Source organism: Syngnathus typhle, linkage group LG20 (assembly GCF_033458585.1).
Source record: "Syngnathus typhle isolate RoL2023-S1 ecotype Sweden linkage group LG20, RoL_Styp_1.0, whole genome shotgun sequence".
NCBI lineage: Eukaryota > Metazoa > Chordata > Actinopteri > Syngnathiformes > Syngnathidae > Syngnathus > Syngnathus typhle.
The window spans coordinates 3,959,146-3,974,558 of record NC_083757.1 but is presented as its reverse complement, the minus strand read 5'-3'; the positions used below and the strand labels follow the sequence as shown (position 1 = coordinate 3,974,558).

General features: G+C 40.7%; 1 protein-coding gene across 1 annotated transcript in view; it reads left to right on the top strand.

Moving 5' to 3' along the window:
- The window catches only part of khdrbs3 (KH domain containing, RNA binding, signal transduction associated 3), a 35,698-nt gene extending 21,203 nt beyond the window's left edge, over window positions 1–14,495 (top strand). The window contains exons 5-9 of the mRNA XM_061267628.1: window positions 173–312; window positions 1,620–1,800; window positions 6,909–6,991; window positions 11,960–12,012; window positions 12,984–14,495. Coding sequence (XP_061123612.1) covers window positions 173–312; window positions 1,620–1,800; window positions 6,909–6,991; window positions 11,960–12,012; window positions 12,984–13,075 — 549 coding nt within the window. The 3' untranslated portion in view covers window positions 13,076–14,495. The remainder of the gene's footprint in view (window positions 1–172; window positions 313–1,619; window positions 1,801–6,908; window positions 6,992–11,959; window positions 12,013–12,983) is intronic.
- The last annotated feature ends 918 nt before the right edge of the window (window positions 14,496–15,413 follow it).

The following is a 15,413-nucleotide window of genomic DNA, read 5'->3' as shown; positions in this document are numbered from 1 at the left end:
TCTGCATATTCATCTTTTTTTTTTTTGTCTCAAGCAAAGTACATTAATTAGATGTTCCTGCTGCTGTAGCCCTGAAGATAAAGTCTGTAATTGAATACAGTTTAATTGAAAGTGAGTCAACTGCTGTGTGTGTATGTTTTTTTTAAATATCTGTGTGTGTGTGTGTGTGCAGGATTACAATGATGAGATCAGACAGGCCCAGCTGCAGGAGCTCACGTACCTGAATGGAGGCTCAGAGGATGCCAAGGTACCAGCGGTGAGGGGCAAGTCGGCCACCCGTGCAAGAGGGACACCTGTGCCAGGACCTCCCAGGTAACCTGCTTCCATATTTGTGCGTGTGTGATCATGTGCTCATGTTGATGAGATGTCCTCGGAATAGTTACGTAAAAATATTCTCATCCTACATTTAATCTTATAAGCTTTTACAATGAAAAGATTATCATGAAAGACTTTATATGCAAGTCGTCTCAGGGGCTCCTTCTGATCTTTCAGTCTTTTTTTTTTTTTTTTTTACATTAACTAAAAATACTGGTGGCCATTCCAAGAGTTTGCAAAGTTTGGAAGGGAAAAACTCATAAAAGTGTGTTTTTGTTTATCTAAAAAGAAAGTAATGGGTCTGAGTTAACCAAGGACACACAGGTTGTTTACTTTGAGTGTGGATATAATTGGTTTTTAACACAATCTGTAATTACCGTCTACCATGGAGATAAAATATGGTTTCAGTTTCTTTTTTTGCGTTGGATTCAAATAGATTATAAAATAGAATAGAATAGATCTTTATTGTCATTGTCACACATGTACAACGACATTTAAAAATGTTCAGGAAAGAATTTGCCCCTCGACCTGACTCCTCCACCTCGCCAGCATCAGACAGTTCTCGTTTCTATCAAGTAAACATCCACCGCTGTCCTCGACAGTCTTAAGAATCCAAGGTTTCACCCGCACGGAATGAAAAGTATAGAAAGCAAATGACCCTCGGAGCCACCTTTTTTTCACCCCCCGTTTCTTCACATCATTTACTTGCCCTTAAAGCCGATTTAGCCGTCACGATAAAAGCTGTTAGGTTTTTAACAAACGGCGAGGTCAGCCAGCATACAAACCTGCATCGCTTTGAATCCATTCAAAGAGATGACTGTCCAGGTCCAAATATCAGCACCTCAAAAAGTATTTAGCTACTTAATGGCATGCTTGTGAGTGAAAATTATTCAACAAACACTCACTATATATTCAATTTTTGGGGCCTGGCATATTTCAGGGGGGCCAGTGCCCTTGCGCATCCCCCTCTAGCTCGGTCAGCAGTTATGCTAGCAGCAATTGTTGCTGGATTTGCCGTTGCATCATATGTAATCATCTAAATGTTGTGGAAAGGCACTCTACGGACATGACTCGGAGCCAAGCTGGCTTTCTTTCAAACTTAGTAAATTAAAGCAGCTCATAATGACTGTGATTATAGTCGACATCATATATTGATGATATACAATACTAAGAATGTAACAGTACCCTTAAATGGCTTGGCGGGAGGTCGACACACACACACACACATCCACTTTCCTTTATCACATGCTTCGTAATGCAAAAACCTGACTCCAGATTCAGCTTTGTCTTGTGTGCCGCGTCAGGAGTCGAGGAGGAGTACCCCCTTTGCATGCAGCCATGCCCAGGGGAGCAGCACCCAGAGGAGCTCCACCCAGCCGCACAGCATCTACCAGGGGGAGGGGAGTGCAACGGGCCAGGGGAGCCCCCCCAGCGACCGGCTACCGACCAGCTCCACCCATTGTCCAGGACACCTATGACGAATATGTAAGTGACTGTTTCTGACTTACCGTATTTTCCGGACTATAAGCCGCCCCTAAAAACCCAAAATTTTCCCAAAAGCCGATAGTGCGCCTTATAGTCCGGTGCGCCTTATAGTCCGGAAAATACGGTAGTCTTAATTAATGATGTCTTCATGTGATTGTGCCCAAAAAAAAAAGTCCCGTGCCACTATGTCAAGCTGGATTTAAGAAATGGAAGAGTTGAGCTGGCCCGACTCAGGTTATTACCGCAGCGGTCCGTGCCTAAGCACATGTGACAAGTTTATTCAGCGGGTTGCTATTCAAATGCGTGGAGGTCGAGCGAATGACTCCTAGACCAGCTGTTTCCCATCATTGTCACCGTTGTATACTACATCTCGCCGCCTGTGTATCTGGTACGGGGACAGGAACAAGAAAAAAATGATCCCGGCATCTGCCGGATGATAAATCTAACCACATCACGGCGAATTAGAGGCAGAATGAGCTGCTCCGTGTTATCGGAATACATCAGCGTCGCAAGACAAGCATGGGGGCCATCAGGAGCTGAGAAAGCCCTTTTTGTAGTCATCAGTGACATGACAAAGTGATGTTCCCGCTTTGCTCACGCATTCATTCACAGACTTGTAAAACGTTCTCCAGCTGTTCTTTTTTATTAAAGAGACGTTCTTTCGGAATATAAAATGCTTTCCATCTGTCACTTTACGCGCCATCTTTCTCGTTTTAATTGTAGCACCAAAATGCCCACTGCAAAAAAAACTCATGTTTGAATTTGAGTTATTTACATAGCAATCACATTGAGGGAAAAAAAAAATTGACTTGAAGCTGTTTCATGCCAAGAGCAGGACACCTGCCTATTGGTGTTGCGACACCAATTCACACCCATATGCACACACACAAAAAAATATATATATTAAAAATATATTTTCCTTATGTCCCTCAGGCCAAGCTGCACATGTTCAGCCTTGTTGAGAGTCAAACTGTGCTAATTGCATCCTGTTCAACTCTGATCTTTGGTCTTTTTTTTTTAAAATTTATTTATTTATTTCTTGCTTCCCTTTCCTCTTACTCATTTTGCATAACATGAATGGATGAATGATTGCAAATATATGCACATGGAGATGGATTAATGGAGCAACTGATGGACGTACACATAGGTGGGCGGATGATGTCAACTTCTCTGCATTTGCTCGTTCCATTCCGCCGCTACAGCAAGGAGGTCATCTACTGGTCAGCGTGGGCAAAATGTTACATTTTGATCTAAAATGCCTCCCGGTGTAGGTGTGCAATCGAACGGCGGTCCGATTGATGGGCTGATGGCCCATCCCGGATGTACCGCGGCCTGGAGGTGAGGCAGAGACCGCAGCTATTCCATTTCATCTTTTCAGCGCGTTTGGATTTCTGCAGGGCTGTTGCGTTAATGGCCTGAGCTTCCTACGAGGCGGCAGGGCGGATGTGAATAAGCTTTTGATTTAGATGCAACTTAACCAAGATGACAAAAAAAGAGAGCGAGCTGAGATATTTGTCACAAAATCCGTTTCCATAGTAATATGTTGCATGGAGCTTGTGTAGTGGCTCCCACTAATCGACACCCAGTTATTCTAAGATTGTGCCCTTTGATTGCTCATGGTGCTAGAAATTAAATGCTTAAGTCAAGCCAATCAGAACAGCTGAACTTTGAATTGTAGACTGATTGCGATCACGATTGCTGGACATTACACATAACATCCTGACACTCAGATGTTACATCTGTAAATCTGACATTTATGCTGGCAATTTAATTTACCGTATTTTCCGCACTATAAGGCGCACCTAAAAACCTTAAATTTTCTCAAAAGCCGACAGTGCATCTTATATATGGACCAATATTGAGCCACTACAGCAGGTGTGTCCAAAGTCCGGCCCGCGGGCCAAATGTATATATCTTATATATGGACAAAGTTTTAAGATGGGTTATTCATTGAAGGTGTGCCTTATAATCTCATGCGCCTTATATATGGACAAAGTTTTAAAATGGGCCATGCATTGAAGGTGCGCCTTATAATAGGGTGAGCCTTATAGTGCGGAAAATACGGCAATTTAATGATAAAATATTTAATATACATTTATAGAACATTCTACCTTAAATACACCTAGCACGCTTTTACATTCATGTAAATGAACATCCTTGGCCAGCATTTGAAGAAAGAGGTTCCTTTTGGAAATTAAGTCAAGCCCTCGCGTAGAGAGCATATCGATATCGTTTTATCTGCTGCGGTGTTGTTGCGGAGCACAGTGGAGCAGCCGCGATAGCGCCGTAGTAACACAGAAGCGAGCCCTCTGTTCATCTTGAGGCCGCCCCTTATCTTTTAGCAACACGCCTCTCAGACGTCCTTTGGCATACAAATGAAAGAGTCATTTAGGGAGTCCTATCTGCCTCCCGTTTGCTGGCTTTGCCCCATCCAATAATACCCCCTCCCCCTCACCCATTCACTGTCACACTAATCCTGTCTAGTGTTCGGGGGCACAGTAGTGTTGCAGGCGTGTCGCCTTATTGTGCTCGCCAAGATTTTTCAAGTAAAGAGGATATCAGATGTCTTCACTCTGCTATTTCCTCCGTCTTATTTCAAATCACGTTTGACACTGAAGGGAAAAATCCTCCGACAATATGATTTATCAGTCGACCTTATCTCTCGCTTGTAAAAAGGAACGGAGCTCTAATAAATGACAATATTACCGCGGAAGGTTAATATGGTTTTAAGTAGAAGGTTAGACAACATTCCAGAAATGTTCATACTAGACATGTTTTTGTGCACACATTCAAATTGAAATGAATGTTTGCAGTTTTGAGATAACACGCCTTCACAATCAACCAGGGAGTTGAGTCCATGCCAAGATTTCACCTTAAAGCACCTCAAAGTGCTTATTTTACTCAATGGGGATGTAATTAAGGACATAATAAACATTCAGACCATTTTTTTTTAAAGCATCTCTTTGGCAGCGCTGAATGTAAAACGAAGCCACGATAGTCGGAAGTGTTCTCAGGAGAATTCCATCCCATTTCGCACTGCAATTAGTTGAGATGGATGGATTTGATTGGTCGAGGTTGAAAGATGTACAAAGCTCATGCCGACTCGACTCGTTGAAAGTCTGAATATGTTATGAAAACGCTGCATAATCTTCCCCTCCAACTTAGTTGAATCGACATTTTTATTATACCAGGACCAAGCTAAAATAGAAAAAAAAAATCTCATTCATTTATGATCAAATGGCCATATGTAGAATTATGGTATCGTGATAATATATTAATTTTTTATCAAAGCCTCACATTCCCTCTTGAGATAAGATCTGAAATGTAAATATTACTGTGCATTCTATTTTTGTGATTATTTCCACATGGAAATCGAAAAGAACTGCTGTTCTTGTTCTGAATATTTTTTTTTTTTAAATACTTTTTTATATGACAGCAGACTTTGTTATCCGGTGCACCCTTTGACTGTACAAATGTACCAGCGTGATTTTTTTTTTGACAGCTAAGACTGTGCTACATGATTTTACTTTTTGTGTCACTGCTTATTCAATATTCATAACAGCACTTTTTTTTTTCCTCTCCCTGCAGTCAGAGGAAAATAATAGATATTACTTTAAAACAATAAAAAATAAGAGTTTGGGAACAGGGAAAGGAGAGCAGGGGGTGATTTTTGACCAAAAAGATTTCATATCAAGCTGACATTTCTGACATTTTACATTGTTTATTTCGGCAGTCTGTCGCTCAAAGTGACTCAGGGAACGCTGCTTTTATTTTTTATTTTTTTGGTGAGATAAGCCGCTCGCACGCTGGATGCAATTGTGATTTAATATCGAGGTTGTGTTTTGGAGCTTGCTGAGGCGAACAATTTGTCGAGCAATAATGCTAATGGAATTTTCTTATCGATGTCATAGATTATCACTTGTTTGTGTATCGCACATGTCCTGGAATTGGTTGACCAGTCCAGCGTGTCGCAACCCCCCCCCTTCGTCACCATAACGATGACGTGAATGGATATTTGTGATGGATTCTGCCATGCTGCTGTATTGCAATGTGAATTAATCACAGCTATGAGCAGGGATTTGAAAAGGTTGGCTGCTCAAATTGTATTTATTTTTACTGCCGATTGAGTTTAGTGCCGTCGGCTATTTTATTGATCATGTGACAGGCACACTTGGCAAATAGCTTTTTGATCCATTTTGGTTGCAATTAGTTCATGTCCATTGTGTTGTTAATGTAGAGACGATCTCAGTGTTATGCCAATACTTATGTTATTTTAGTCAAGTTGGAGGCTGGGGATCAAGCAAATTTTATTTTAAGTGGCGTGAAGTGTACTTTTGCTGACTAAGCGCATTATTTTGGCAAGAAACAGCAGTTTTATAAACAAATCCATCTGCTTTTTTTCATATTGTGTTTCCCCTTTTAGGATCACAAGGTGAGCTGAATCATCTGACATTGAGTGAAATCTGGGGTGCACCCTGGACTAGTACCCAGCCATTTACAAATAAATAAATACATAAATAAATACAAAAAATGAATACATAAATTAATAAATACAATTTTGGGAGGGGGACTGAAGATCTGTTTTTCAGTTTCAGACCCAAATTTGGTTCCTGATCTGACCCCAAACACTTTGTACATCTTGGTCATGCAATTCCTCACATTTTTTTCCAGAAGACTTCACAATAAAAGACCCAATTCCAGCCCTGTCATTTTGCAAAAAAAAAAAAAAAGTGCACATGTAATCAGGCATTAGTACCTTACTAATAAAGCATTTCTTGTGGGGCTGAATCTCACAGACATTAATTTCATGCATTCAAATCAGACGCAGATGGAATTAGCTGAAAATTGTGCCGGGGGTTGGGGGTGGGGGGGGGGACATGTCGCTAGGGGTCGAAACCTTTTGTGGAACATAAGTCTCGTTTATCCGGAATTAGGACGAGTGTAGCGGCGGTTGGCTTTGATGTTTCTCTGATGATGGTGGTGGTGGGGGGTGCCATGCAGAGGGGGTACGCTGCCAGAGTCCAAGCAGATGTTCACAGCTCAGGCTTTGACACGTGACTCATCAAATTCCAAAATGTCTAACCACTTGTCTGAATCTTCCGTTCCAGGATTACGACGACGGCTACGGAACTGCGTACGACGACCAAGGATACGAGTCCTACGATAACAACTACACCAATCAAGGGCAAAGGTAAGTCTCATGTTTAAAATCATAAAATCACCCAGAGAATAAATGTTGCGTATTATTATAACGTGATCACTCAATTTCCTTGTTAACAATCATTCTTTCCTTTTTTATATAACCACTGTAAACACTCATAAGGACATGTTTGTCCATTTAACAAAAGCTCTGGACAGCTAAATGCGGAATATTGATTTCTTTGTATCCAGGGAGCGATTGCTCTTTCCAAGCTACGCAAGGTCAAAAGGCTTCTGCTTTGTGTCCTGCAGTATTTTAACCATGCGCAACAATGCATGTCTATCGGCGCCATTTTTGTCGAAATAATGACTGTTGGCCTACTTAGAACATCCACAATTGGATTTCATTGGCAGCAGCTAGAGGGGGGGTGAAAAACATAGACATATTTCTCTTTAGCGAGCAGGGTGGTCGATGCTTTTCCTTTATGGCTCTTTCGGGATGTACTGTATGTCACCTGGGGTTTATCGCTCCCCCTTCCCACCTCCCTCTTCCTCCAACAAAATGACAACAAAATTGTAACTTGCTTACGAAGGCAGCAGTAGAGGAAGACCACACAGTTCTCCCGGAAAAATCATGGGAGCATTTTGGTGAAGCTGAGTCCTATCGTATTTTAAAAAATATTATTTTTTCTAATATTAATTATTCTTTTTTATTTTAACATCTATTTTAATTTAATATTCTTTTTTATTTTAATATTTCTTTAAATGTAATATTTTTATTGATTTATTTATATTATTATTTTCCCAACATTTTTAGCAAAAATGCACTAAAATATGCATTAGTATAAAAATATCACAAGTTGACTTTGACTCCCCTCATTGTTCATTGTTATCTTACAGAGAAGTATAGCGTGCCATTAAAAAGGTGTGAGAGAACAAAAAAGATGGCCGAGTCGAGCTCTTGAACACGAGTGTCGAATAATCCTGTTATGAAAGTCGTGTAGTGCTTCACTTGATTGCCTTCTCAATTCTTATGACGTTCAATGCAGACCAGACAAAAGGCAGAGGAAGTCATCTCAGGTCCCAGCTGCAGGAAGACCTGGATGTGTGTTTGTGTGTATGTTCCTCTCACCTCGTGGCCAATTCTGGCTTGTGTCTCCAAGGCACTTGTCAAAAGATAACAAGCAACACAATTTGCAGTTTCTGTGCTTCAGTTCCAAGCCGACGTTCTCTTTGTGAGCTTGAAGCACGTTTTTTTTTTTTTAAATTGTGTGAATTTGGTTAATGAGTGTTGCATTGGGCTTCTTGCTTGACATGCAGCATAGAATTGTTGCGACATCGTAGCTGACAAGTTTGTAAAACACACTCCTGGTTTCAGAGTGCTTATCTCAGGGGAGATCGCAAACTGCTCAAGTAGCACTCCGACGTCAAGGTCAAGACTGCTTGAGTGAACTCTTTAAATTTATCAGCAAATACAAGGGTGGGTGTAAAAAAAAAATAAAATAAGGGATAGCACTTGACATGTGGGGTCACAGAAAAGTGATCTTCCTCAATGCCCGAGTGCGATTTAAGTGTTATTTCGTGCTTCACGCTTGAGCGACACCCTCCCCCTTTACCTTTGCTTTGGTACAATCTGGATCCCAAGGGCCGACCGGTGCGATAGGCTTGTGACATTGTTTTTAAATGGCAGCCAAATCCCTCGGGAGCAAGTGTAAATCTTAACACAAAAGAAGAGGAAACGTGTAGGCGCACAAAGCACCTTTTTTTTTTTTGCCGTTAAAAGATTAGTCGTGACCGTCTCTTCAAAGACATTGCGTAATTTCTTTTTCCCACCGTGACATCAATCGATTGAATCGAAATGCGGTGCTAAAAAATGGCCTTCTGTATCTTTTGACTTTTCAAGCTTCTCAAAAAAAAACCTTTGCATTGGAGGACAGACGGGACAAAAAAGGACACCTTCCTCCAAACATAGCATACGTTTATTTTTCTCCTGTGCTCTTTCCAATACTTGCCAGCCCCCTTTTGACAGAGCCATTTTTTCCTTCTCTACAATTTTAGCCGATTGGCTGTGCCAGCTGTCAGACGGCGAGACACCTGCAGTGCCGCTGTGTGCCTTGATGCTGTTTTAAAGTTGACAACTCATCAAGAGGATTGACAGATGCTGCGAAGGGAATTTGATCACATCTAAGGTGGAGGGGGAAGGGTTTTGAAAAATACACCTCTAGTCGAAAAAGCATCTTGGACGTTGCTATGGTAGCCGATGTTAAAAAAATAATAATTGTCTGTGTTTCTCCGTAAAAGAGTGATTTCTTGAAAGGATTTAATGGGAGATGAGGTCAGTTTGAGAGTTAGCTTTGTAATCAGCCGTCGTATTGAGCAATCAGCATATCCGCAAGGAAGCTTTGGCCTTGAAGATGTGTGAGCTTCACTGGAATTGGGAAAGGGTGGTGCTGTTTGCCTCGGATGTTTCCTTTTCTTTCGTATTGTTGTCGGAAATAATCGCCACCGGGCTGCTGTAATCAGGAAGGTCCGTGTGGGGCATTTGCGCTCAGCATTTTCCTTTGCAAGGCGCTGCCAGATGAGAATGAAAGGCGTGATTGCAAAAAAGGAGCATCACAGAAGTGTGTCACCACAGGAAATATGGTCCTTTCATACAACTGGAGAAAAGTTTTTTTTTTTGCTCATCTTGAAGTGACCGGTGGGTGAAAAAAGAGCGGCCTGATGCAAAGTTACAAAAAGCTTTCACAACTAAAATGCTGCACTAACATTTTTGTGCCGGTAACAAAACACCGCCCATATTGGGCTTTATTGTCCGACGCCCTCGCCGCTCTGCTGACTTTTTGCACAACATTGCTTCTCGACTGCTTTTGGGGCCAATTTGCCAGTGTTGAAGTGGACAAATGTGCAAAGGTACACTGCACATAACACCCGAGAGTCAGCCACCTGACTGGAGGAGAAACATTTGCATTGTAAAACTACAGAAGCGCTGACAGACTTTTAATTGTCTCCCATCTGGAGCTACAGTATAGTTAATCCAATGCGGCCTTGATTTTCCAACTACAATTTATTTATTTTTTCAATATAAAATCCCAAACATAACATAACATAACATATAACATAACATATAACATAACATATAACATAACATATAACATAACATATAACATAACATATAACATAACATATAACATAACATATAACATAACATATAACATATAACATATAACATATAACATATAACATATAACATATAACATATAACATATAACATATAACATATAACAATATAACAATATAACAATATAACAATATAACAATATAACATATAACAATATAACATAACAATATAACATAACAATATAACATAACAATATAACATATAACAATATAACATATAACAATATAACATATAACAATATAACATATAACAATATAACATATAACAATATAACATATAACAATATAACATAACAATATAACATAACAATATAACATAACAATATAACATAACAATATAACATAACAATATAACATAACAATATAACATAACAATATAACATAACAATATAACATAACAATATAACATAACAATATAACATAACAATATAACATAACAATATAACATAACAATATAACATAACAATATAACATAACAATATAACATAACAATATAACATAAATAAATATAAATAATATATAATAAATACCTCACTTCCACTTGATCCTGTGTGAAGCTAACTTGCATCTCGACGGCGTACCTTTGCAGCCTCCTTTAATGTCCTGTGTGAGATCTCTTCAGATTCATCACCGAGGACGGCGAGAGTAATGGCGGCCTAAGAAAACACACACCACTCGGGACGTGTACTACATCATTCAATTTTAACACTCCCATCTGTTTCGCCCTAACAGCGACATCAGGGCCCAGGATGAGACATTTACAGAAATGACAGATGCACTACAGAGGAGATTTTTTTTTTTCCTAAACCTGAGGGAACGTAGGCCTGGAAACACGTCCCCCTTTGCTGCTGTTGTCTTTGCGTCTCATGGCCCATGCCAGAACTTCCAGACAGATGCTCGGTGACACTCCGCAGCGGTGGCCTTCCACTAATGAATGTCGGATCAAAAGATGACCTCTTTACGACGACAACTCATTTACACCTGTGACATATCGCTAGTTACATCCGTGTACTGCGTGACAGGCAGGATGAATCACGGATGGTCATGTTGTGTTTGTAAAAATTGAAGTTCTGATTGGATGCTATTGTGACACTCTGAAAGGATTCTCTGGAATTACTACTTGACATCAATGCAAGATGCATATTGGCACATGCTCTTAAGATGAGTCCTTGCTCTATCCTCCATTGACCTCATTGTCTTAGAAAAAAAAAACACAATAAAACATTGATGTCACAAGCCAAGTGTGGCTCTTAAGGCTGTAAGGATTTGCGACAAAAAATAGGAACAACCGTTGATGCCGAAGCTCTTCCGTCGCAGTCACGCTAGGTTTAAAATAAACCGTTATTCGTTACTTCCAATCTGTCACCTCCGCGCCTGCAGCGGTCGCTCCACGTTGAGGTTTCAGGTGCTTTCAGTCTTCTAATCCGGGCAGGATTGAGGCGCCGCCGTCAGATAGACAGGCAGGCAGACAGACAGGCGAAGAGGGCCCCAGCTGTGACGGCTGGTGTCGACTCCGAGGCGGTCTTATGATGAATTGCTTCCACCGCGACTGAAGCAATTGTTCTGTCAGTGTCTCGAGTGCACGTGAACGAATTTGCCCCCGTCTTTTTGTTTTTCATTAACGATGCCACCTCTCGTCCATCTCCATACTCGCTTGTGTCGAGCTGCGTGGAAATATGGTGGCGCCACAAATAAATAAATAACACCCAAGTGCTTTTTTTGTTCCGAGGAACTCTAAACTGTCAAGTCACACTTTAAGCAACCCAAAAAAAACAACTAAAATGACACTTTGCAATAATCATTGAAGCATTATTCAGAGGATTCTGTTTTTGTCTGCTTGCAGCTCAGACGACTACTATGAATACGGACAAGGCGGCGAATCCTATGAATCGTACGGTGAGTTTTTTTTTTTTTTCTTTTTCCCGATGTCTGCTTATCTCGTCTGCCCTTGTCTCCCACCAGTGTCACACGTATGTCCCCCAGCTACTTTCAGACTTGACAGCTCATTTACTCGTCCTTTCTGCTATATTTTGCTCATGTGCCTAATTTGTTTTAGTGAGAAAGGACCTTCACGTCACAATTGTCATTGATACAGTAAAATACGACATATATTACGATTTTCTTTTTTCCTCATAACATTGTGCAAGCTGACTTGATTCTAATAATTCGCTTTATTCAAGCACTGCTGCGGTTTTTGCTGCTTCTTGTATCATTAAATGTATATTTCAGATCTATTTTTAGTCAGAGAGATGAGCAAAGAACTTTCCAACTTTTCTAGGCTGTAAGCAGAAAAGTCACGCGCGTTTAGCTCATTAGTATTTTCCATGGCGCCACATAAAATAAACCCGCCAAGTGTTTTACTGTATTACCTCGGCATGGGTCACCCAAAGGGCGACAGCTCAAAAGAAGCTGATAACGGCGTCCAAGCGGGGGCCTATCCTTGCTTTTCAAAACACAAGGTTAAAACGGTGTATTTCTTCAAAGTGACACTCAGCGAAAGGGTGACAGGTTTAATTAAGGGGTATCGGCTGTGTGCTGCCAGCAGCTTGTACACGGAAGGTGCAGGGGGGGGGGGGGTACACAAGGCTTTGTGAGCCTGAGCTCCAGGTAAGTCTCAGCACTGGCTGCAGATCAGACAAAAGGTGCCATCGATAGCACCGCTTTCACGCTGACGCTACCCGCGGCTGATGTGGGCTAACGGTAATTGTGACCTTTTGGCGAGGCGCCTCTAAACGGGCCCTTTTCAAGTCGACGTTTGATCAGCTAGTTCAATTATCCGAGATGAGGGCTCCCAGGTATGAGGCGAGTCTGCGGAAATGTGCAAGATTTGTGAATGATTTGGCAACTTTGCAATCTTGTTTAATCAGGTCAAGAGGAGTGGGCAAACAGTCGCGGGAAGGCGCAGTCGGCGAGGACGACCAAGGGAGCGTACAGAGAGCAGCCGTATTCCAGATACTGAACTGTGTCACGGCCCGCACCGGACTCCTCGTTGCAGTTCCAACCCAAGTAATGGATTTTTTTTTTTTTTTTTAATGGATGTCCCCACAATTTTTTAAAAATGAAACCTAAACTATGGAATTTAAAAATCAGAACATCTGAGGAAGGACTGAATGAATGAGATCAGGGAAGTCCCACTGCCTCACAGAGGAGGTATATTAGGGCTCCACTGAAAAGTAAAAAAAATATTAAGAGAATAAAATCATGGTCATGTAGTTGAAGCCCCAATCTAAAAAGTTTTATAATTGCCTGATTCCACAAAATAGTAGCAAAGCACTACTAATGAAGCTCCTCAGCTTGCGTCAACATAGTTCCTAGACCCCAAGATGCCACTAGATGGCGCAGAATCAATATGTTTTTGAAATTTCTGTAAATAACGGAAAATAGGTCCCCTAAGAAATCTGCAATTCACCGTAACATAGTTCCCACACAGAACGTAAATTGGATATGATGGCGTACGCTCTGACATAATATCTTTTCACTAGGGTGTGCCCCAGGGCTCTGTTGTAGGTCCCCTTTTTACTTCAATATTTTTTCCAGAAACTCTGACCACTATGTAATATAAGAGTTGACTTTCCTTTGCTCCAAAATTCATCTTTATTCTCAGAATATTTTCTTCTTTTCGGTGTGGGCCTCCCGCTGTCCTTGTAACAAAAACCTTACTCCCGCTGAGTAATACAATTCAGGATGCCCTTCCATCCTGCCGAAAATCAACAGACATGAATCAATGTGTTTTGAGTTTCTCAAGTTTGTATTAAGCTAATTTCACTTTTGTAGTAGTCGCGGTGAGCCATCGCAGCCGGATGCAACTTAATGTATCTCCCTCAATATACTTCAATGAAATCTGACGATATAACGGTTAGTACTAGGACGTATTGTAGATATTTTTTTCTTGAGGAGTAATTGGAAATGTGAACCTTGTAAAATATGCATTTTGAAAAACACAAGTCATCCTGTATACATCTTGTATTGCTGTTTCTTGTTTTTTTTTGTAAGATATACTCGTAGGTCGGTGTTAAAGGGCTTATGAAAGCATGGCGTGCAATGTGGATGTTGTCAGCTGTTTTCGTCACGATACAATTGTGTTTATAAACCTCTTTAATACGTCTAATAAATAGGAATTTAACATCAAACACTCTAATCCCAACAATAGTCCAAAGGCTTTTGTCATTTGTGAGTTTTAGGTTACTGTTGTTGGTTTTTTTTTGCGCTTAAATGGGTCATTTTGACATGATGATAGAATAGAAATTCTAAGGCCTAATTATGAACTTGACTAACTCATATGCTTGTGAATATGTCCCCCTGCCCCTCCTAAGTTAGACTCGTTTGATTTTATTTATTTATTTTGAGCTTATATAAGCCCTTTAATATTTCCCTCTTGCCGATGCTGAATAAACATTTTTGAAAAAAAACAACAACAACCAAAAGCCCTGGTGTTATTGACTCGATAAAATCCAACTTTAATTTAAACTAAAAGGCAGACAGAGAGGAGACAAAACAACAACAACAAAGAGAGAAATGGGATTTGTTTGTAATTTGTCTTCATGGGGAAAGCTGAGATTTTGCGAATTTAGCGATGTTGCCTCTCCTCTCTGATTGTCCGTATAATATCGAGCACCGTTCGTAAACACGCATTAACTCTGTGAGTGTTTACCCTGACAGAAATGGCTCGTAGCCCTGCATGAAGGCCTCCTCGACACCTTCTCGGGCCAGTTCGCTCCCCCGGCTGGGGGACCGCTCTCTCTCTCTCCTTTTTTTGTTGTCCTCTTTTTTTTATTGCTCTTTCTGCTCTACTCCACGTGGTCATGTGGCATTTAAAGAGCCTGCCTTTGCCCCGTCCGTTAAAGAGACTCTAAATGACCCCCAGCTGACCTCAGCAGAGGGAGGATGGCTGTTTAAAAAGACCACCGCCCCACAAGGTAATACAACCAGACCCAGATTAACCTCTCGCCTAACATAAACGCTCTCTAAACTTAAATGTTTGTTGTCTGTGTCTAGGCCGCAACGCTGAGAATAATTAGCCACCTTTAACAACAAATGTAAACAATGTGATAAATCAATGAGCTTTTTAAGGAAACACTTAATAGATTCATAAACTACAATATGTCTTGTATCAGTGTTTTTGATGTGTTAAGTTTTAACTGATGGGCTAATTGTGTTGCTTGTATTCCACGTTAGGTTGACCTACTGGGCCACCCATGACCTCATTGGTAAAAAAAAAAAAGGTGCGTAAAAGCACAATTTTTTTTAAGCCAATTGGAAAATGAATAATTGATTACTAATCAGTTAGGTTTTCATTA